Source organism: Chelonia mydas, chromosome 3 (assembly GCF_015237465.2).
Source record: "Chelonia mydas isolate rCheMyd1 chromosome 3, rCheMyd1.pri.v2, whole genome shotgun sequence".
Taxonomy (NCBI): Eukaryota; Metazoa; Chordata; order Testudines; family Cheloniidae; genus Chelonia; species Chelonia mydas.
In genome coordinates, this window is record NC_057851.1 from 124,912,291 (window position 1) to 124,937,115 (window position 24,825).

Sequence of the window (24,825 nt, forward strand, 5' to 3'; positions counted from 1 at the left end):
CATATACAAGTGTGTTGCTATAAACTGCCTCGCTGAGAGGACTTTCAGAAAGTTTTCCCTCTTGAATGGAAATTTGAGTTGTCAATCTAAACTGCTGTGACAGAATACATGCTCAGTTACTGCCATCATAGGAAAACTCAGCCAAAATTATAAAAATTTTATTTGGTAAAAGATGCTTAAGTGGTTTTGTTCCATATACAGAGTGGTTGGTTAAATAGCACCAAATTTATCACTTCAATTTGTGCAGTTAATCATATTGGAAGGTAAACATTATTCCTTTAGCCCTCTTTGCTGTTTTTCCCCCTTCGTCCTCCTCTTCTAGGTGTGGGGGGGTCCTTTTGACAACAGTCACAAATCCAGCGACCTAAGAAAGAAAAGTTGACATTAGTTAATATTTTTATTCCTCCTGTAGAATCCATGATTAGTTTACAAAATGAGTAAATACTTTTATTTTTGCACTACCAGTGCTGGTAACATGCAAAGTATAACCCAATGTCCAGAAGTTAATATTTCTTCCTTTAAATTTGAAGATAATGTAAGTACATAAAAGTAATAATACTGGGTAGAAACAGGTGGTGGTCTACTCATTCCCAAATACTCACTATATCTGAAACCAGCCTGTGATCATGAGACTGGGCTTCACAACAATTAAGAGGCTCCAATGCTATTGTAGGATGGTTTTGAGATAAGAATAAACACTACCCATACTTCACTTCTGACTCAAGCAAAACTGAGTGCATAAGATCAAAGCATTTTAATTTGTTGACTGACTGACTGACTACTTCAGAGGAATATCAACTGTTTATACTTATGGTCTACCTTTAATGTGGCTCAGTTAGAGTATAGCCTAGTGTAAATCACAGAACTTGAATGGAAGAGAGTTCAGCAGCAATGGAACAACTGTCAACTCGACTGCAGCTCACAACATTTTCAGGACTTGAAGTATTGGTGTTACAGCAGTGCTAGCACTGCAGAACTTAAAGTCAATACAGTAGCTATATTTTGCAAGATGGATTTAGTATTACACAAACTGACTACTCCGGTCAATAGTCTAGTTCTTTCATTCTGATTCTACACTGCCTTACACCTTTCCAAGGGAGCAAAATGAATGAAAAATGCTACCAAATCAGTATCTTTTATATTAACGTAAAGTAGGTATAAATGACTGCACGCAGTGCAAGGCACCAGCTTTGTTTTAGTTTCAAGTTTAAGCATGTTGTTGTGTTTATTTAGTTGAAGATGCAAGCTGTGATGTAAAAAAAAAAAAAAAGGGTCAAAGGTATTTACAGATGTATTTACACTTTTTTCTTCTACTTTAATAAGCATTTGTACTGTTGTTAAAGCTTCTAAAACAATGCAAAAACTATACTCTATCAATTTGGAGAAATGCAAAGTTTATACGTCCTTTTATGGATGTAGGCAGCTATTCAATATCTTGTGGGAATCCTGAAAAAGTGGGCTTCTGAGCAATAGCTCTACTTGAGTTTTGACAGGAACAGTCATAGTGTTGTAAAACGGTGAAGCTGCCAATCCTATACTCTGTACATTACTAAAATATACAGAAAATTTCTAGAAAAACTCATATTGCTGCTGTTTTGGATAATTCAGTGAATGCCATCTTACACTGTAGATGCTACTTAATGTTTACAGTCAACTAATTCATATACCCCTTTGGAAGTATAATCTTGTAACACAGAAGAAAACCCCAGCCCTTAAAGACTAAATTCTGTTTCATTACCTGAAGGGATAGCACCAAGCCCCACACAAAAGGTGTGATAACCACGGTCACACACATCACAGAACATCATTTCTTCTTCATGGTGAGGCTGCCCACATATAATGCATGTTTTACACTCCATACACTGCCAAGGGTAGGTCTTAATTATAGCAACAAGCTCCATGGTCATATCAAGACAAGAAGGGTGGCCTAGATTAAAACCAATATTATTACTAGTATCTTTAGAAACGATTAAAATAATTAGTATAACTGAATAGCTATTTTACAAAAATCAAGTTTAGCTCACCTAGGAGACTCAGTGCAGTGAATGTGTTGTGGTACATACTTAAGTACAATTAAGGAAATTTTAAAGAGGAAAAAGTCAGTTTCTAGGAAGACTGAAATGTTTGTATGCAAATTTAGTATTATATAAAATATTTCCACTGCAAGTAGTAAGATTTTGCAATTAAAACGCCGAGCAATCCAGTTAAAGTGCATATAGATACTTACCACTGTTGTCACATTGGGAGCAGTGTATAAGTGCTTCAGTCTTTCCTTTCTTGTTGGACTCCTTACCCTTCAGACAAATTCCACATATAGCATTTGGAGTGACCTTTGGCTGGAAGGGTAGAAGAGGGCTATAAATTCATCCCAGAAGAATTTATAATGGATTTAACAGGAAATTTGTTAATGTATCTCCATTTTAACTTTTGTAAATTACTAATGAACTTTCTGTATCGTGATCGAAGTGACACTTAAGGCATAAGGTGATACTGACATAACGTGATATTGACAAACACTGGTTATTTTAAAATCTTAGGAAAGATGCATATAAATTTGATATTTAGAACATGTGCACAGTGAGCTATATGTGAATCATTTTACAAAAAATGAAACCAGAACAAAAGTGTATGGTAGTTCCTCCTGCAAGCTTGTCAGCTAGCACTTCCCTTAATAGTGAATACAAATAATATACACTATAACTTTAAAGCTAAATCAAATTTGTTCAAATATAGAAGGAATAGGAGAATATGTTTATATGAATCTCCAAATTCACAAACTTCCATGTACATGAGAGAACATAAATATCCTTTAAGAAATGCAAAATTACTTAACCCATCTGAACGGAAGCTTAAAATGAATACCACAAAATAAAATACAATTTACTACACTTATTTGTATTGTTTAAGCTTCCAAAATGTCTAATAGACAAGTTAGTTGTGTTGCTTTAAGCTTCCAAAATGTCTAATAGACAAGTTAGTTGTGTTGCTTTAATCAGTTTTATTGTTCCCTTCTTCCATATCCAAAGTCATGATCGCTGTTGCTATAGAAAACACTACAATTCTACATTTACAACACTGCTAGGAGAAGGTGAACTCAGAAAGAAAGGAACTGAGTGTTCATAACATCTATTTAAAGCAAAGAAATCCCAGGTGCTTAAATTGGCTGTGCGGTTCCCAGTATTTGTGCAGTAATTTTGTAACCAAACCCAAAAGATAACCTGGCAGTAGCTTTATTTTGAGGAAAAGAAAAAATATAATTAAGGTATCAAATTGTTTATCAAAGGGCCACTCAAACAGCTTTAATATCAGACTTTAACCTACTGCATCTCAATGAAGGTTTGGATTCAAATACAACACTTACTGATGTTAAATCCACTATTGCCAGAGATTTTTAAAAAGCCAGCATCTGTCTCAGTGATATTTTAGTTCTGTTGTACAGAAGCAGCCATCTAGTCAATGGAGGAATTTTGAATTAAAAGCCTACTCCCTAAGGAACTATGTGATTGCCGATAAATAATCATAATGGGACTTGCTCCTTTTAAAAAAAAAAAAAAAAACTTGCCAAATGAAAGAAATGATAAAAGTGGCAGAGTATTTTCAACCTAAGATGGTTTTAATAAAAATGGCAGTGAACATAAAACTATTAAAAAGAAAAAAGTATTCAGTACTGCCCCTTTTAAAACAAAATGTTATTTACCAGCCAGCTCTTTTCTAACATTTAGCAAGATAATTAATGTCTTCAGCAATTCTTAATCTGTCAGAATTCATTGCCCTGTTTGAAAATGTTTGAAGTTACTAAACCCCCTTTTATGGCTATAGTCTGCTTAACTTGTCTGGCCTGAGGAGTTTTAAATAAAACAAAACCCACCCAATGTTTATATATAACTTCCTTTTCAAAAGATGACAGAGGCATTCATAAAGACTTTTTTTGCTTATTTATTTTAAAAAAGCATAGTCAAACCTGTTTTATACATAAATATAGTAAAACTGTAAAAGAAGTCTAACATTCACAAATGTCTCTACAAAATAAATATCATGGAAGTGAAAGCATACATAAAAAATTCTTACTGGTAACTATTCTATGTCTCCTACATATATATATACCTTTTATACCCTGCTCCTCCCAACAAAAGGATAGTGGCACATGCTTAACCTCGGTCTTGCTGTGTTTATTTACCCTCTTGTTGTTTACTGCTACATTCTAAGAGTAAGGTTTTTGTTGTGTTCTTTTACCTATAGCTAAGTAAAACAAACCCCTCTAAAATAGCAAGTGCACTTCTCTAATCCAAATTCTATATCAGCTATGAATTATTCATACTATACTGCCATAATATACAGCAGCAAACTCCCTCTCACTCCACTGAAACTAAAGTGAACTAACTTTCGGTTACTGTACCTGTGTTAGTGTATGTGTAGTTAATACTTTGATACATATAATTAGACACTGACTTATGTGTATTTATTGTTAATACTTCCCTCTACTTCCACTCCACTAATTTGTGTTCACTAGAAACAGTGAAACAATCACAGCATATTAAAAAAGTAGAGAGCCCCAAAGGAAGCACCCTGTTTTAAAAAAAAAGAAAAAAGAAAGACAGAAAAAAACAAAAACAAACCCACAACAAAACGCAACGTATTCACATGTCAAAGCAATTCAAGTTCTACCATTCTAAAGAAATGAAATGGCTCTTAGGGAACACTATGAAAATATCTGTCCATCCTGTATGGGAAATCATAATATCCCATTTGACCATTTTACATTTTGCTTTCCAAATCACCTTCATCTTAGTTTGATGAAGGGCGAGGCAGAGGGACTCCTTTGTAACTAACTTCCATGCTGCTGTGATGCCACTCAGAGTTTCAAATCAAGCATTGCAACCACTCAGACAAACATGAGTTTTCTCTGAGGTCCTGTCCTACTATCTGTGGGCAAAGCATTCAGTTTTCATATATAGTGAACCCAAAGCAAAAGGTTTTGGGGACCTAGTATCTCAATACATGGCAAATTTATTATGTGCAAAAACCTCCTGAACTCTGAGAACAGTGTGTGCAACTGTAGTAGCCAGTCCTGCATCAATTGCAGCAACATCCAAGACACACTACTTTGTGATGTAACAAAAGGTAAAACATGATAACCATATCAATTAAAAGGCTGACACTTAATAAAAATGGCTTCATACAAAAACCACCAGTTTTCCTGCTTAAAAAGAGAAGTAAATATGAGAATTCCATTGTATCATTTATACTGTATTGACTATAGCTATACACTTATATATGTTGATGTTTCAGCAATTATCCTTCAATTTTAATTAAATGTAACCTAAAGATTACTATCCTATAAAATGTGGACAAACTGAATAATACAGAAGAAAAATATTACCAAAAAAACCCAGAATTTAAAGGGACATTTAAGATCAGTTTATAGCCTTCAGTTTAAAGTGCCTTTATATTTAGGCATGTTCTGGTGTATCAATATCTCTAAATCTTTTTATAGACCACCTCTAACAAGAATGTTCACATCTAATCAGTTTTAAGGTATTTTATTTAATGGGCCATATTAAAAATGTTTTAAAATTCCCATTTAAAAAAATGCACAGCTGTGCCACCTCTGAAGTATCACCAGCCTGATGCATCACCTTTGAATAATGGTAGGTACACTGAAGTTGTGAAGACGTGCCATAAAAATATTTTGGCACTGTGAGTTATCAAATTAGCTTGCACTAATTGCTTTGTTACTAACATAATTGGTAGTTTTAAACTAATGGGTAATAGCCATTTGGGTCCACTTTGAAACTCCATTACCTGTACAGCTCTACATTTAGGGGTACAGAACCTTAGAAATGGTTCTGTTTAATTAGTTCTCTCTCTGTATTCAAAAAGGCCACTAGACAGAGCAGACTAACCAGACACCATACTTTGTGGTCTTCATACCTAAGTGAAGCTCCTTTTTCTGTCAGACCAGTCACATACAATCTCTAATATAAAGTTAAACAAAGCTAACACTTTTTCAAGCTTCATCTTTGGATTTCATAGTCTTGAAAATATTAGCATGAGTTTGGATCTGCAATAAGCAATTTGCAAAGTTACATGTATACTACAACAGTTCTAATATCCATAATTTGCATCTATCTTAAGCAGCTCCTCAAAAGAGGAGAGATGACTGAAGCTTGATAGTTCTTTGTTATAAAAAACTGCAAAAAAATATGCACTGTACAGTTATAGAATCTACAGAAACCTTTTCCAGTCAACTGAAGTTGTCCAATTCTTGTTGAAGACTAACTTCTAAGTTTGATGTATAGCTTCTTTATCAACCAATAGTAAATTTAGATTGTTAGCAAACATTCCTGAATTATAAAATTCAAACCATTAACACCTCACAATTACCTTTGCTGCTGGAAGATTTCCCAGAATATATGATCTTGACATCACAGAAAAAATTGCTTTTTTAAAAATAAAAACAGCATCTTTTGGCAAACATTCCCGATCGCTATGCTTTAAACCCTTCCTTACTGTACCATCTTTCCATACAATGGGCCTGATCCTGCTCCCACTGAAGTCAATGGCAAACTCTTACTTAATTCAGTGGGAGCAGGATTGGACCACATGTATTTTTGAAGGTGTACAATCAAGACCCCTTTCCTGTACAAAGTTCCATAGACTAAAATTTAAATCATGCAGATGAACTCCAATTTCTCTTGAAATATATTTAATCCTCTTTTGACTAATGGGAAAGTGTTTCATTATTAGTATTGATTATTCTATCCTGGGTTCGGTAATCACTGGTTTATGGATGTTAAAGTACCTTATTGTCGTAGCCAAATTTTAATGTAAGAACATTCTGCCTACAGAAATTCCTCTTGTAACATGAATTAGATAAATTGTTATTTTCCATATCTGTCCTAAGTGGTTGGGTAGTGTTGCTTAAACTGTAGTCAGTTTTGCATTCCACCCCAAAGGTGGCTGCACTTATTGGTGAATGAAGTAAAACCTATAAAATAGTTAATACTTTGGGATCCTTCAGGATGAAAGGCCCTATTTAAGTGCATGTTATGACAATATATTCAGCCATATCGCTGCGCTTTACAGCACTGGTGTCATGGTCTGCTGCCATACTAACTACTACTAAGACAAAAACAGCGAATACTCAATGCCAGTTTTACACTGACAGGTAATTCTGACTGCTATATTAAAGCAGTCAGGAAAATATAAAATTATCTTTATAACAGCTATAATTTTTTGTGCTTTAATTGCCCAGAAATCAGTTATGACACAGAAATAGAAGCCACTCCATAGCCAAGGTAACAGAAAAGCCCCTAGTGAAATAAAGCCAAAAAAGGAACGAAAGAAGCAAACAGTTGAGAGCACAATAGGAGAGCAGCTAGTGAAGTACAGCAAGCAGAACTTCCATATTTTTGAAAAACAAAGTTAAATATTCCAGGGAGAGAGGCTGATCAGTAAAGAAGCGGAGTCAGGGGCTTTTTTCTTCTACCTTGTACCCAGGAACTGATTTGGACAGTACAGAACGTTTGGAACCATCTTTTCTTGGAGTAGCACTTTTGTCTCTTGGTTTTTGTCTTCCCTGAAAAGAATCCTCCTGGTTGTCATTGGCGCATTCACCTTCAGATACATTGCCAGACGAGTTGTCCTATAACAAAAACACCATAACTTTTTTTTGATAGAGAAACTAGTCTTTTCTAAGCTCCAGTGCCAACAAGGCTTAGTAGCTTCCTTTCTACAGGAGCAAAGGTGACATTTAAATATGGTATGGCCTTTTTTATTGTAACCTTTTATGCCTATACGTCTCACACAAAGAGGCTGGCATCACAGCAGAAGGGTTCCAGTATTTTCCAGAGGATCCTGATGCAAAACCAAGGGTGGAGCAGCATTTATCCTTTGTTCTAAATTATTTTAATTTAAGACTTGTCAAAACGAAATTATCTATTTACCAATATACTGGATGTTCAACATCTATCAAGTCTTTCACAGATACAGGCCAGAAAAGCAGATAAACTGCTCACCACATGTTTAAAATATGCTACCAAACTGCCTGAAATGTAGTAAGTGAAAGTTTTTCTGCGACCCTCATTTAATATTTTCACCAGGAACAACCAGATTATCACCTTTGGATCACAGCACAGGAATGTCAAAAACGAAAGACATCCACAGCTACAAAACAGAAGTTATGCAGCAGGTGTTCAAGGAGATTTATGGGGGCAGGAACCCTGAGGGTCAGAGTCAATGAGTATTGGATGTCATTTAAAAAAAGAAAAAAAAAGCAGCACAGGTTTTTGTTTGTCTGTTTGTGGGGGCGGAGGGGGAGAAGAATGGAGAGGGGCATTAATGGCCTTCAAGAGGTCCCTGCAAAAACAGCAATAAGTACCCACTTCATTAACACTGAAAAGGAAATACCTTAGAATTCCTTCAGCATGCAGGAGGGTAGGTAACATGAGGCAGCTGTAGCTGTTGGGAAATGGAAACCATTCTGCTGTTTTGGAAGTGGGAAAATGGAGAAGAGGCAAGACAAGAACCAGCAAATCTTTCCCTCAGAGGTATTCAGCACAACTAGCTGTTCCCAAAGATAGAAGTTTCACCCCACCTGCCAATACTCTGCCTCTCTCTGTGGGGGAAACTGGGGGGGGGGGGAGAGGGGGAGAGACTTCTGCTGGTCACAGTCTATCTCCCATTAATAATTTAGCCACATGGGAGCTGAAGAGCTGGTAGAACCACCGTAAAACCAGATGCCTGGTCTCTGATTTTGTCTGCTTCTTCCAAAAGCAGGCATGACCTCCCTGGCTTCTGCACTGCCATCTGCTGGATGGCCTTCTGAAGTACTGTGCATAGGGAGAGGAAGTGTCTGCTCAGCCCCAGTTCCTTCTCATATTCCCCTACTGGTGGAGAGGCACCAAGCCCAGAAAAAGGAACTGAGTAGACATAGCCTGCAGTATTAAGGAAAGACTGATGCTTTTTTTTTAAAAAAAAAACAGAATAAGGAGCAGCAATACAGATACATTTTGTGATGAATTTTAATATTTGTAAAATTCTTAAGAACCGACTCCACAGGTTCAAAGGGGAAAAGCACATTAACAGCTACCTCTCCTTGTTCAGGCTACCAAGGCAGCTGTTTCATCCTGTTTTTTCTTTAGTTATAAAAGCTTTAATTGCAAATACTTAAAACAAAATTAACATTTACATGGCTAAGTTCAATATTTTAGCTACTCAATATTTAAAAATTTTCTAGTTGTTAGGCCATTATTTTATACTAGGCTCTCCTTAGTGTAGTGTTACAAATATCGTGCTTCTGGAAGCTGGTTGCCCCCAACAACTTAAAGATATCTCTATTGCACTTCACAAGCTGAAACTGCTTTGAACATTAAGAACACTGTGATATTCAAAATGAATGTAGCTTTCCTTTAACTTCCAATAAATGATGGTATAATGTCTGGATTAAACGAATAAGTATGATGTGGTTAATTTAGATAAAAGAAAGGAGGGAAAATTATTGTTAAAGCTGCACTGCAAAGAAAAAAAAGCCTCTTCCTTTTACTATTTTTACGATGTAGAATGAGAGCCTCAAGCTGTTTTTCTGTTTTAAAGGCACTTTCCTGCTTCTAGTTTACATTAGAAATAGCAGGCTCGCACTTCTCTTTAATAAAGGACTTTTAGAGGACTGGAGTAGTGATATCACACAAATCTATGATCTGAACTGCAACTCTCCCTCCCCACAACTGTTAGCATCCTCTCCCTTTAACTCAGACGAAAGAATGGGGTTGAAAACTACAGTTTGGGTCACAGATCTATATAATCGGATTATTCCGCTTCTCCTAAGATTCTGCAGCAAAGGAGAAGGGGGGGCCTGGACCTGGTATTTTCAGCATAGAACAGAAACAGGAAAACAGTTTTAAAAGAAGTCAAAAAGAAGCATTAAAATGGTAAAAACTCAAAACTTTTTTTGCTTTTGCCTCACAATTCTCCTTTAACCTGAACTCTACTGGACATAGATGTTAAAAATCCCAGTGAAGCAACTACTGAAACTGACCAAAGGGAAGGGGAAGAAAGATCATCTCTTTTTTTGTTAAAGATCACTTTTCAATTTATCTCACCGAACTGCCTTTGATTTTCCGTTTGTCATCACCTCGACCCTCTTCTGCATCATCCGAATCTCCATCACTGTCCAGTGCAGGCAGTTCTGGATCCAAAGGTGGTTCATAAAGGGCTGTGTTTAATGGCAAATAACGAAGTTCATCTGGGGAGTATCTAAAGTCAAGAAATAATTGTTTACTACTATATACTTACTTACACACACACACACACACACACACACCCATAAACAAAATATAAAAACACTTAATTGCCAGTGAAAAATAAAAACAAAAGGCTGGATAAGCTCAAAGCCCATTTTTAATTGCATATAAAATTACCACAATTGTGTGCACAATAATTATGAACACAATTCTGAAAATCTGGGTCACAAATGCATCTCCTCTCCTTCGTCATAAATGTTACTCCATGTTAAACAATATTTAGTTACATTTTAAAAAACACTTCAGCTACTCAGTCCAGTAAAAGGTGCATGTTCCCTCACACCTTATGGACGAAAGCCTGATCCAAAGCCCACTGAAAACAATGAAGTCTTTCCATTGATTTTAATGAGCTTTTGATCAAGCTCAAAATCCTAGTGTCTGAGCAATCAACTAAATAGGTCTCCCAACTGTTTGAGACATTCACACAGAGACAGAGTACAGGAAATTATTCAACATCACATGGAGCTGCATAAAAAAGAGCTAAGACTTCAATCCTACACTGGAACCTGTGATTCAAGACCCCCTTTGCCATTGTAGAGTTCCATTGAAGTCAACAGGTATCTGCACAGCTAAAGAGATTATAGCTAGCAGATTCTAACGCAGCATCAGGGCCTAGATGAGTACAGTAAAAGAAGTAGAACCAACGATCTGCTAAATACCCAGAAATAGATTTAACATATTTGTTGGTTCAAGGTGCCTTGTTCTAGCTGGCAAACTCAGGATAGGTTTAATCATTTTTAACTAGGGCTGTCAATTAATCACAGTTAACTCAAGCAATTAATACAAAACAAATTAGCTAGATTTAAAAAATTAGGCACGATTAATCACAGTTATTTTAACAAGTGTCGTCAGCATGGAAGCATGTACTCTGGAATGGCGGTCGAAGCATGTACAAATGTTTAGCATACCTGGCTAAAACAGTGCCATGAGAACATTTGTTCTCACTTTCAGGTGACATTGTAAATAAAAAGTGGGCAGCATTATCTCCCGTAAATGTAAACAAAGTTGTTTGTCTTAGCAATTGACTGAACAAGTACAACTAAGTGACTTGTAGGCTCTAAAGTTTTACATTGTTTTGAGTGCAGTTATTTAATTAAAAAATAGTAAGTCTATGTTTGTAGGTTACACCTTCACGATAAAGAGATTGCATTACTGTTCTTGAATGAGGTGAACTGAAAAATACTATTTCTTTTGTTTATCTTTTTGCAGCGCAAATATTTGTAATAAAAAATAATATAAAGCGAGCACTGCACACTGTGTGTTCGGTGTTGTAATTAAAATCAATATATTTGAAAATGCAGAAAACATCCAAAATATTTAAATAAATGGTATTCTATTATTGTTTAACAGTGTGATTAAAACTGCCATTAATCACAACTAATTTTTTTAAATCTCATGATTAATCTTTTTAATCATTTGACAGTCCTATTTTTAACCAAAATTAATACAGAACAGCATCTTAACGGGGACTAATACATTAACTATATTTATATTTGTGTTGGAAGATGATGATTATGACAGTTAATCTAAGAGATTGTTCCATGGATTATGCCCAACATATTCACACCCACATATTCACCGAAGATCAAACAATGCATACAGTGAACCCTCCAGTAAATCATGTTTACATCTCCAAGAGGCTATTTATTTTATATTACACACAAGACCATATGGACAAATGTATAAATATAAAACAAGTTTCATGATTATTAATTAGGTTCCAAAAGAAAGCAGTAGGGGCCATAGAATTATGTGGATTGTGTCAATTCTCAGATTTGAAATTTCAAAAATATGCCAATTATATTTAGTGCTCATTTCATATGTTAATTATGAAATGTACTTCCTTTAGAAATGAGTGTGCTTGTTTCAGCAAAATGGGCATTTTTTTTTAAACGCACATGAAATCTGTGAACAAAGGATTAATACGTCACAGAATATCAAACATTTTAATGAAGTTATAATCCTTCAGATATCGCCTCAATTTCTAATATTTTACATGTTTTTTCATTGGGAACATATAACGTATGTGCTGGTATACAACCTCCACATGCCTAGCAACTAAATACCTGAGAAGACTGCTGTGCATTAGTTATTCCACTTAAACTATCTTTATTTTCAGTCAGCATTAGGAAAGATTAATAGAAAGTACAGTTGCATTAGGTGTGGACAACCTTTTTTAGTAAAATCACACCCTTTTGGAAATAATTTTGCACTTATATAGCAACTTTGATCGGAGGATCTCAAAGCACTTTACCAAGGTGATCACTATTCCTGTTTTACCAATAGTGAAATGGAGGTCTACTGCGAATAAGTGACTTGCCTATGCTCACACTGCAATCCAGTGGCAGTCAGGAATAAAATCTTGGCTCCCAGTTATCTGTTCTAATAACCAAATCAAGCTGCATCTACATTTGCTACACTCTGGAGGTGATGCACATTGAGTTAACACTTACATATAACATGGAATTTTCTGGAGAAAACATTTCCATGCTAATCTTGGGCAATACATCATATTAAGGGTATGTGCCACAGGGCAGAGGTTTTAAAAGCCATACACACAGTGAAGCATATGCATTTTGGGAGAGAGAGGGGTCCGTTTACCAAAACTTTCCCTCCCCTCTCTCACATCCAATTTCACCTAAATTCTTAGGCCATGCAAAAATCAATCAAAAATAACTGTTAGCAGTGATCAGTCTTAGAAAAACCATGCGCTAAAACTGTTTCTCTGCATTCATGCAAAATTGCTGGATAGAAAGCATTTGACCATGAGCCTGCAATAAAAAATTTACGTACCGCAAATACTCTTGAAAGTCTCTGTAGAGCCCAAGTACTAGATGGACACAGAGAGTGAACTATTCCCTGTTGCATGTCAAATTCGTCCCTCTAGAACTGCGGTGGGCAACCTGCAGCCTGTCAGGGTAATCCGCTGGCAGGCTGCGAGACAGTTTGTTTACATTGACCGTCTGCAGGCACAGCTGCCCGCAGATCCCAGTGGCCGCGGTTGGCCACTCCTGGCCACTGGGAGCTGCGGGAAGTGGCAGGAGCATGTCCCTGCTTTCCGCAGCTCCCATTGGCCATTGGGAGCTGCAGGCGGCCGTGCCTGCAGATGGTCAATGTAAACAAACTGTCTCACGGCCTGCCAGCGGATTATCCTGCCCACCACTGCTCTGGAACAAGGCTGAGGCATGCTGACAGAGCAGCGTGGAGAAGCTTGCACTGCAGCTGCCAGTGCCAAACTTGTTCAGTGGAGCATGCACTTCAGCCTTTTGATCGGCCAGACTCACATATCTCACGGACCCAAAATTCACTCAAAATTATTTTGTAACTATCATCACTACTACTCTTCCCAGCTAGTTTCTTGGGATACACAGCAAGTAGATGTAATATAAACAGCAGCTAGGATATCTTTTTAAGTACCTTTTGTAGTACTCCTGGAACTGGCCTGGTATGAGAGCCACCGGATAAGGACTAACCTTTGTTCTCTCTGTAGGTAAGATTTTGTATTTTCCTTGAGGCACCTGGATAATCTGTATTGTTTAATACAAAACAAATGTATCTAATTTTCCACACAAGCAACCTTTCTTTCCTTTTCTTTTTTTAATTCATTTGTCTTTTCCACATTTTTGAACTCAACCTTTATTATGCTGGAACAGTCACCTGATTTTCCCCAGATGCATTCCAGCACTTAAGGGTGTATATTATATACAGCATATTTAATAGTTTTACTGTCAAAATAATCTTCTCTAAAAATCTAAATAAATGTCTATTTAACTAGGGTTGTCAACTGCAGTTAACTCATACTATTAACTCAAAAAAATTAATCGCGATTCAAAAAATTAATCATGATTAATAGCACTGTTAAATAATAGAATAACTATTTAAATCTATTACATATTTTTGGATGTTTTTCTACATTTTAAAATATATTGATTTCTATTACAACACAGAATACAAAGTGTACAGTGCTCACTTTATATTATTTTATTACAAATATTTGCACAGTAAAAATGATAAACAAAAGAAATAGTGTTTTTCAATTAACTTCATACAAGCACTGTAGTGCAATCTCTTTATCCTGAAAGTATAATTTACAAATGCAGATTTTTTTTTTGTTACATAACTGCTCTCAAAACCAAAGCAATGTAAAAATTTAGAGCCTACAAGTCCACTCAGTCCTACTTCTTGTTCAGCCAATCGCTAAGACGAACAAGTTTGTTTACATTTACAGGAGATGCTGCTGCCTGCTTCTTATTTACAATGTCACCTGAAAGTGAGAACAGGTGTTCGCATGGCACTTTTGTAGCCACTGTTGCAAGGTATTTACGTGCCAGATATGCTAACCATTCATATGCCCCTTCATACTTTCGGCCACCATTCCAGAGGATATGCTTCCATGCTGATGATGATAGTTAAAAAATAATGTGTTCATTAAATTTATGACTGAACTCCTTGGGGCAGAACTGTATGTCTTTGGCTCTGTTTTACACACATTCTGCCATATATTTCATGTTATAGCAGTCTTGGATGATGACCCAGCACATGTTCGTTTTAAGAATGCTTTCACTGCAGATTTGACAAAACGCAAAGAAGATACTAATGTGAGATTTCTAAAAATAGCTACAGCACTTGACCCAAGGTTTAAGAATCAGTAGTGCCTTCCAAAATCTGAGAGGGACGAGGTGTGGAGCATGCTTTGAGAAGTCTTAAAAGAGCAACACTCAGATGCGGAAACTATAGAAAAAACCACCAAAAAAGAAAATCAGCCTTCTGCTGGTAGCATCTGACTCAGATGATGAAAATGAACACGCATCGGTCCGCTCTGTTTTGGATCATTTATTGAGCAGAACCCATCATCAGCATGGACGCATGTCCTATGGAATGGTGGTTGAAGCATGAAGGGACATATGAATCTTTAGCGCATCTGGCATGTAAATATATTGCAACGCTGGCTACAACAGTGCCATGCGAATGCCGGTTCTCACTTTCAGGTGACACTGTAAACAAGAAGCGGACAGCATTAGCTCCTGTAAATTGTAACCAAATTTAGTTGTCTGAGAGATTGGCTGAAGTAGGACTGAGTGGATTTGTAGGCTCTAAAGTTTTAGATGGTTTTATTTTTGAATGCAGTTATTTTTTGTACACAATTCTACATTTGTAAGTTCAATTTTCATAATAAAGAGATTGCACTACAGTACTTGTATGAGGTGAATTGAAAAATACTATTTCTTTTGTTTTTTACAGTGCAAATATTTCTAATAAAAATAAATATAAAATGAGCACTATACACTTTGTATTCTGTATTGTAATTGAAATCACTATATTTGAACATGTAGAAAACATCCAAAAATATTTAAATAAATGGTATTCTATTGTTTAACAATGCAATTAATTTTTTTAATCACTTGACAGCCCTATATTTAACACAATGGACACCTAATCTCCTTTATGGCACTATGACTCTATAATAAGATAAAAGGGTATATTTTTTATTTTTCTATTACATTTAAATTACCATACAGGCTGCTAAATAAAGTAAGTAAAACGTAAGTTAGTTTTCATATTGAGCATCTTTAAAATGAAATTTTACCATAGTGGCATAATAGTAGAGAGTAGTGAGAACAAGGAACTCTAACTTTGAAATCAGGCTTTTGTGTACAAAAGCATCAGGTATGATGGGCATATACAAAATAGAAGCTCATAGAAACAGCCATAAAAGATCAGATCAATGGTCCACTATCCTGTCACTGACAGGGGCCAATATCAGAAAAGTCTAAAACCTTCAAATAGACTATTATGCAATAATTTATCTATGGGGAAAGCTTCTGCTTAACTGCTCTCTGGCAAGTAGTGGTTGGCTTACATTATGAAGCAAGACTGATACATATTTTTATACTTTCAGCTGAACTATGGAAAATATTTTTATTCATAAATGTCTAAACCTTTCTAGAATACTACTAAAATTTTTGCCTCAAGAATAATTCATAGAATTTACTATCACAAACTAACTTTTTGACAATCAGTAATTATCAGTTTTTAGTTTGTTGCCTTTTAATTTCATTAGGTGTCCCCTTATTCTTGTATTATGAGAAATGGTAATAAAAGCATCCAAATGACCTGACTTCCTTCATGCTATTTTATATACTTCTACCACAAAACTTATGTGTCTCATTTCTAAACTAGGTAGTGCTAATAGTGCTTCCTCACGTGAAAGTCTTTCCATCTTGAGAAATCAATTAGTTAACGTAAAGTATATTAAAAAAACGAAAGTGGAAAGCTCTATTCTATTTGGTAAAATAACTTTTTAAAATGTATATATTCAAATCTATTTATTTCTAACCCAAATAAATTCTAATCCAATATTATGATAAAAATTGTTACAATAGTATGTTTTCAGAAAAAGCTCCAAAAAAGACTGACATCTTTACTATAATAAACAAGGAGCTTACCTATCACCATCAAGCAATAAATTTAAGTCAACTTACATGTGTCTGTAAATCAAAATAGGCTCTTCTTTCTTCCATTCGTTCGCGGTTTAAATTGCTGTTAAACTCTGCAGCTTTCTTGGCAGCTTTCTTAATATATTCTGGAACTTTACTAGCTTCTACTTTTTGTGTGTTCTGCTGTTGCATTTGCTGAAATAAAAATAATTGCATTAATTTACAAAACAAATTTGAAAAATCAGATATTGCAAAAAGCAATTTAATCCCCATGCCCAGTATGTTATAGATCTGGTTTATTAAAGTCAGAGGGATGACTTACAGAGTACTCTTTATAATGATCTGTTATTCGCTGGCGTTCTTTTTCTTGCAGTATTACAGAATACTCAGCATGTTTGGCAGGATATTCTTTAATCATCAAATCAATTACTTCATCACTGCGCAAGGCTGTTAGACCTAGATTAGATTAAAAAAACACTAATAATGCTACATTGCAAAACAAATTGTAAGTCATTTACCATTTTGACCCATAGTCTACTGTAAAATTTGCTATTGAAGCAGACAATCTAACATACACAATAGCTTTCACTGAACATAGAAATTATGCTGCAATAACACTCTTAAAAAAATTCTAAAACAAACCACCCCTCCACCCCTTAATTTTCAAAACATTTTGGGGAGATTAGCTATGTGATTCTCATTTAATTTAATGGAAGCTGTATGTCTAAAGCCTCATGTTTTGCTTTTTAAAAAAAAAAAAAAAAAAAGATTAGGAAAAGTCAGCAGCCCAAAATATTGTGCAGCTGATATTCTGTTCAAGTTTCTGTCATATGTCATATAAACCAGTGACAAATCAAGATACAGAATACAGGGAAGCAATGAAAGTCATTATATAAAATAGTCAACTTCGTGTACCAAATGAGAGCGCAGAGTTACATAGATTTGCGATATCAAAGAGAACGGAATTGTGATAGACATTAATCAACCAGTATGTCAATCCAAGTTAATGTTTCTTATAAGTGAAAGAAGAAAATATTAAGGTTTTCATTCAGATATGAATTTACTCAAATACTTTAATTCACATGACCTCAGACTGCAAGCTGATTAACATAGGCAGATCTTTACAGCTGCACAAAGCCCCATCTAAGCCAATGGGTCTTCATGCGGACACAAAGGTCCTCTTGATCAGCTTGGAAAAGCAGGGCCTACGTTAATAAAATATCCTCATTAGCAAATGAAGTAATTAGAACTGATAAAAATAATGTAAAGAGTCTAGTAGTCTGTTGAAGACCTTAAGCTCAAAATGTTACACATTCTTAACTTTATATTACATTTTAAAGGTAAAATAAATAACCTTATTGTAATCAAAACCAATGAAAATGTCTAGTCAAGAATTACTTGATTCTATCATTTTAAGGCAGGAATCAAATATTCTAGCCTAATCCAACTACATCAGAAAGCTGAAAATTCATTTTGTTTTCTTACCTAGAGTACACTGAGTCTCTGTGATGACATTTAGTTCTCTGAGGTAGAGTTTTTCCTTGTGAGACAGATCTCGTCTCTCTAAATCTCCAAGAAAAGACAAAACAGCAGTAAAACCGTGTAGTGTTATACATTTCCAAATCCATCATAAAAGAAGTTCCAACTAGGCCAAAAACTAGTTTGCAACTTCTTTTCCACGCGATGAAAAAGGAAGTCTGTATAATAAAATGTCTATTTTAGTTAATATTTAGTTTAGCAGTAGTACAATCCAAGGATAATAGTAAAAAGCTGAAAATAATTACGTTAATAAAATGTAATTTAAGGGGATATTAGTTTAACACACACAAAATTATTCCATACAGAAGTATTACACTACTATAGAAAAAGATGTTACTGTTTCTTTTATAAATAGTTTAAAAAATTAGATTTTCCCCAATAAATTGCATTAAAATGACACTGACAAGTAGTAAAGGCAGAAAGTATGTTTTTGAAAAGTTTTTACAAATTCTAATGTAAGGATTATAGTAGTTAATGATGGAGAAGACAGACTGTCATAAATTCTCACAAAAAAGTGAAGCACAGATCCCCCTGAGTATTCTGATATTTTCCCTCCGCATGGAAATAATGTAATGCATTATTGTGCAAGAACTGGAAACTGAAACTGACCAATCTAGTTCACTATCCAAGTTGAGCAAAATTCAGAAAGTTCCCAATAATAATAAATGCTCAAAAATAAATTAGGGCCAAGATTAACAAAAGTCACTTAAGCACCCCATCCTCTGAAAAGCAGGCCCCTTTACATAATTTCAAGATAGGCACCCAAAAATCACTAGTCACTTTTGAAATCTCGGCCCAGATTTTCAGCTAATGTAAATTATTAGTAACAGAGATAGAAAATGGGTACGCTTGATTTTATCTTGACTGTGTCCTCTTAAATGAAAGATCTATGTTATATTCCAAAAGATGAGAGGTGCCAGTTTGTACACATTTGAATCAACATATTTTTTACATAAGCTTTTTCAACCTGGATACCTGGATATTTTCGTTTAAATGAGGTCACACCCAAGTATTCACTGACTTGCTCCTGAAGCATATAGTATTCTCCCGTTTCATCAGGTGGCCATTTGTATTCTATCAAATTTTCAGCAGGAAAGTAGCTAAAGCTAAATACAAAAACAATCGGCTTGAAATAATAATAGTATATTTTACTAAAAAAAATATACACATTGTGTAAAAAAAGTTAAAATACTCAAAGTAATCATTAACAATGCCATGCTTCTAGAACTTGATCTAATTCCCATTTAAGTCAACACAACACGCCTATAGAAAGTTGGTTCAGCCCCTTAGACTATATCCTCCTCCTATCCCATCTCAAAATTACACACATTCAGTGTGTTTCATTTCACTAGTGTTTCACAAAACTAGTATTTATCAATGAATCACTGGACATGAAATCAAGGACTGTGTAACCCTTGACAAGGTAAGAATAAGAAAACAGGCATTCATACTGAAAGATACAGCTTTTTAAATATTACCTAAAATTATAAAATGCAAAAAAAAGTCAAATGTACAAGTAAGGTCAGTCCTTAGGATAACCAAAGTGCACTTTTGCATAATTTGCATTAAATAAACATGCCATTACACTATATTAAAAGTAATGTTGAAGCAAGGAAGTTGCTCACATGCCACTTTAATTCACCGTGCCTCAGCACTGCAGAGGTCAGAGGAATGCATGAGCAACATATAAACAGAGAAAAAAAAGCTAATGTTAAAACTTATGGAAAAACACAACAAAATAGTGTTTAAAAACTATAAAACCTCAGTAAAGTGATATTACCCAAGATCTTGACTAGAAGTTTCACAACTTCGAGAACTGTCCCCTGAGCCCATACGTCGTCTTTTTGATGGCTGGCTGCCATCATTTGAATTTTCTTCTGTGTCATCCTGAAATAAACAGGGAGAGCAAGCATTAAAAATGTAGCCAAGAAGTACTGCATGTACTTAATGTATTAGGATATGACAATTTAAAGACTCACAAAGATGTAATAAACTATTCTGGGATTGTGAAAGGTGGCTGTGACTAGAATGAACTTGTTCCCTAAAAGTACTGTGCTATTTCAAAAGGGTTCTATGAGCCAAATCATGGGCTGGCTTGCACAGTTCCTTACTCCCTTGTGCTGGCTACTCATCATGCTTAGCAGCACAGAAGGACAACCAGGTTCCACAGAGCCACTATGTTTCCCCCATTGTCATACAGGTGGGTAGGAAGGGGTGGGAAGTGAGCAGATCTTTGACTGTGCCCACCAGCACCAACATGCCTTCCGGTGTAACTGTCTGCACATCATCTGCTAAAGATCTGGCACAGTTTACTCAATCCCTGGAGCAGTGAATAAACTTGGAGCACGACTGAGACTCTCAAAGTTATTGTCTCCCTCCAGGGCTACTCCAAGAGCAGTGCAACAACACATTACCCTTTGTTATGACTGATAGTTACAAATCATGGAATGTATCATCAATGGCAAAGAGAATTTACATAAACAGATTTAAAGTAATAGAAAAATATATTCTCTCAGATGTGAGTATAAAAGGAGCTGTGTCTAGTTTACATAAAGCTTTGAACATAGAACTACAAAAGAGCTGCTTTTCATGAAGAAATAAGTAAGATGTAGAGAGAAAAACTGATGCAATGGAGTTGAAATATATCTGGAGGGCAGAAGTCCCATCTTCAAAATGAGCTGTTACAAAAGTGAAGTTACTCTATCAGTGATGCCTTTCCCCAGTCAGATTTAAAGAGACCTATGGCAAGAGAAAGGATGATATTGAGAATATGTGGTTGTGATGAGATTTGCTCATACCCAAGGGTCATGCCCCAAAATGGGGGGGGAGAGGGAATGAAAATATATACAATTTTAAGATGTTACCAAAGCGAGGGACCAATGAAACCACTGGTCTTATTGTTGGGATATACACTGAATAAGTAAACTATATCTAAAAGATGAAGATTATTATATTAATTGATTGAAATCCTGTATAGTTTGTTATTCAGCTTGTAAACAGATGTAGGAACCACTGAATATCAGCCATATGCCATCTTAGTAGCTCCAACTCTACATCACATTACAAATCATTGGAAGAAAACAAAAGCCTTCAATGGCTTTACCTTGTTTAATAACATTTGTGAAATATTGCTGATGGAAGAACTAACCTGTCAAAAACAGTCAAGCCCACACAGTTACACTTAGTATTTGTTTATTAATTAATGATAGGTACATTAGGCTTGTTTAGTGAATGTCTTTCCACTTATATTGATATGTTAATCTCAAATATAACACTTTAAACATGGATTTAAGAGACAACAGCGATTTATAAAGTAGTTTTCCCTACTTTAGCTACGTAACACTTGTAAGATCAATACAATCAAAAGATTAGAAAAAACATGTCTCTCCCCCTCTCTGCTCTTCTTTTACTTTGTATATTTGACAGCTCTTTAGGTCTAGTCTTTTTCCCTGTTTGTGTGGGTCTTCACATAGCAAAAAAGAAGAGAAAAAACTTTTAAATTATGAAAAAAAATTGGTAAGAAGACTTTGAAGCAGGAGTAATTACTAGATCTATTTTAAATTGACCATGTCAAGCTGATGGAGTCCTTTTAAAAGCGGTGGTTTTCATGCAAAGAAACATAGGGAAGTAGAAAAAGAAACTGGTGGAGAATTTCACATCTTATGGTTTTATTACAAAAACTATTTCTATGGAAAAAATAATATTCATTGATCGAAATCCTGTTTTGTTATTCAGCCTGTAAATGTCAGTAGGAACCACTGAGTATCAGCCATGTAGCCTCAGCTCTAAAATTAAGTGCACGAAATCAGCCATCACCAGAAACTTGTATATCAAATGTTGCCCCTTTTCAACCTAAGCAGCTAGTCAAAGTTTGGGGGCCTGGAGGTGTTCCAAATGGAAGTAGAAATTAGTGATAGGTATTTATTTATAAAGAACGTACAAAAATCTTGTCTCTCTGAATGAAGAAGAAATCAAAAAGCAGGAAACAGCTTCTTTTGCTCACTGCACCAAGCGTACTCTTTTCATCCTGCACTTCTACCCAAAAACCTGTCTTCAGTTTCTTCAGGTCAGCCACCATGCTTTCAGCTGCTCTTTCAGGCTCTCTCTTTCTTTTCCAGTTTTTTTCCTATCTGTTCTGCTGCTCCCTGCCTGCACACCCACACTCCTCCCCATAAGCAATACTCAGCAAAAGCTCCAGGGTGCATTCACACACCCCTTCTCTTATTTGGAGTATATGCTTACAGTTAGGTTAACTGAAGGGTGAATTTACACTTATCAATCTCAATGGGGTTTTAACTCAATCCAAAACAAATTTTCATCCAGCTCATAACACAAGATTTTTTTTCAAAGGAGATGGCCTAGTTCAACCACAGCTATTAAACTTGAAAAGGGAATTCATTCACAGAAATCCTATGACCTAGGTTACACAGGAAATCAAATGATACCAGATAATCAAAATGGTCCTTTCTGGACTTAAAATTTATGAATCTATTCTCAGCTCCGCCATGCACCTCCTGTGTGACCATAAGAAGGTACTTATCTTCTATGTACCTTTGTTTCCCCATCTATATAAATGAGATAATGGTACTTAGCCTCCTGTGTATTGATTAAAGGTGCTATGTATTAAGATTATCAATCCTTTAGACCATCTGCAAACTTGAGTTTTCCAAGATACTTTCAGACAACATTTGCTAAAGTCACCCCTGAATTTGAGGGAAGGGGAGAAGCAGGAAACAAATGTTGGAAACACTGGAAAGCCCAGATCCTTTGCAAAGATATTAGCCATCACTGATCCCTGACCCTCGGGTGCCGTTTTCGGCCTGCGGCAGGACTGTACAAGGACAGTGCCAAACCCTGGACCTGGGCAACTTTCGGGCCTGGAACCCAACCCTGGATGAGACCCAGGAGCTCTAGCCCCCCACCCGTGCATGGCCCCTTCGGCGAGGGGGCTGAGGAGCTGTCGCCCGTTCACTTGAAGAGGCGCCCAGGGCCCCGTATCCCAGCACCTGCTCAGCTCCGCGCCCGGAGCAGGGGGCTCCCTCCGGTGCAGGGGACTCTGGGGCCCGGCCTGTGGGACGGGCCGGGTCTGGGGGCGTGGAGAGGAACCAAGGGCACAGGTTGGGTGCGGAGGTGGCAGAGCTGCAGCCTCCTCTCCCTCAGGGGCTGTCTGCCCGCCCCGCCGGGTCACCTCCCCCCGTAACCCCCGGGGGGGGTGGCGGTGAGCAGGGCTGACTCCCCCCCAACACCGCCCACACACGCTGCGGGTCTCCCTCTCCCCTGGGTCGCCCCCCTCTGCCCCCGCTTCCCCGCGGCCGCCGCTCCCCCTGGGGCTCCCTGCGAAAGTCCCGCCGAGCCGCGGCTGGGGGGCGGGCGGGGAGGTTCCCAGCCCGGCCTCTCTCACCTTCAGGGACTGGGTCCCGGGCGTGGCCGGGTCGCTGTCACAGACCCGCGGGGACAGAACCGCCGCCATGGCCGCGCCGCCGCCCGCTCCCTCCGCTGGGCGGGGCGAGGAGCCGCAGCGTCCCCCGCGTCATGCCCGTCTCGCCCAATCCCATAGCGCCACCTGCCGGCCAGACCCGGAGCACGCGCCCCTCGCCCGCAGCCAGGGCCTCCCGGGGCGCCCGTGGGCCTGTGCCTGAGCCTCCTTCTCACCGCGTCTCCGCCCCCACTGTTCTCCAGCCTGCTTCGCCTCTGCCCCGCGCCCCCGGGGTTTCCCACCACCACCTGCCTTCCCCTCTCCTCACTTTTCTAGTTATCCCACCACAGATTCAGCTGCCCCGGGGAGCGCCCCGGCTTAGACAGAGCCCTGCTGGTTTTTCCAGTCTCAGGCATGAGACAAGTCAACTCTCGTGAACGTACTGCCAGAGACACGATTTCCAAGTAAAATTAAGCCTCACTCGGGCTCTCCTGATAGAACTCGCAAATGTCCGGATTTTTTTTTCAGGCCCGTGTTTTCCCTCTTCTGATATGTGAGAGTTCTACTACAAGGTCACCCAGTGAAGCCTAATTGTACTTAGAAATTGCTGTCAGCCCCAGGCAAGGGGGCTCCCGCTGTCAGCTCCGACCAAGGCAGAGCTCCTGCTTTCAGCCCCAACGGCTTGGGACTCCCACTGTCAGCCCCACTAGGAGGGGCTCCTGCTGTCAGCCCAAGAAGTGGCAGAAGGGACTCCACTTAGGGCTGGCCCTAACCCAAATGATGCCTCCCCCCCAATTTGTTAAACATTTGAATACCGTATTTTTATTGCATTTGTAGCCCATTTCACAACTTTGATACACAATTTGCATGCATGATTTAGCCCTGTCCTATACGACGATAAATTTGCATGCTAGGATCTATAAATCTAGATTTATTCATGCCATATAGAAAAAAATCATGTCCTCAAAGCTTATAGAAACTTTTTAATTTTAAGAATAACTGAAATGTACTATCAAGAAATTGAATTGTGCACCAACACTGGGTGGACCAGTATTACATAGTGTTACAGTAGGTGACAGCCTTAGAATATTAAAGTGTCAGCCAGTGACATTTTACATATTTACATACTGCA

The 24,825-nt window shown here is 37.3% G+C and overlaps 1 protein-coding gene across 3 annotated transcripts; it reads right to left on the reverse strand.

Annotated features, from left to right (window-relative positions):
• Window positions 1–142: 142 nt before the first annotated feature.
• On the reverse strand, window positions 143–23,815 carry PHF10 (PHD finger protein 10). Of its 3 annotated transcripts, none has more exons than XM_037895179.2 (12): window positions 23,679–23,815; window positions 20,058–20,164; window positions 19,253–19,383; window positions 18,224–18,301; window positions 17,061–17,194; window positions 16,784–16,933; window positions 13,719–13,828; window positions 10,101–10,254; window positions 7,490–7,645; window positions 2,228–2,336; window positions 1,739–1,927; window positions 143–364 (listed from the first exon to the last, which is right to left on the reverse strand). In XM_037895179.2, exons 1-12 carry the CDS (start codon window positions 23,745–23,747, stop codon window positions 279–281), a joined length of 1,473 nt encoding a protein of 490 aa, XP_037751107.1. In that variant the 5' UTR covers window positions 23,748–23,815; the 3' UTR covers window positions 143–278. The 3 variants fall into 3 exon arrangements, with proteins under 3 accessions (XP_037751107.1, XP_037751106.1, XP_043399176.1); XM_037895178.2 differs by having other exon boundaries at window positions 18,224–18,307; XM_043543241.1 differs by lacking the exon at window positions 23,679–23,815 and adding an exon at window positions 19,903–19,931 and having other exon boundaries at window positions 18,224–18,307; window positions 20,058–20,140.
• Window positions 23,816–24,825: the final 1,010 nt, after the last annotated feature.

Bases quoted from the DNA above. Each gene is read 5' to 3' on its own strand.
- PHF10 (XM_037895178.2), bottom strand. From the start codon at position 23,747: ATGGCGGCGGTTCTGTCCCCGCGGGTCTGTGACAGCGACCCGGCCACG. The intron at 20,165-23,678 runs GTGAGAGAGGCC...TGTTTATTTCAG, and splicing joins CCGGGACCCAGTCCCTGAAG to GATGACACAGAAGAAAATTC. The intron at 13,829-16,783 runs GTAAGTTGACTT...TAAACAATACAG, and splicing joins ATTTTGATTTACAGACACAT to ATTATCCAGGTGCCTCAAGG.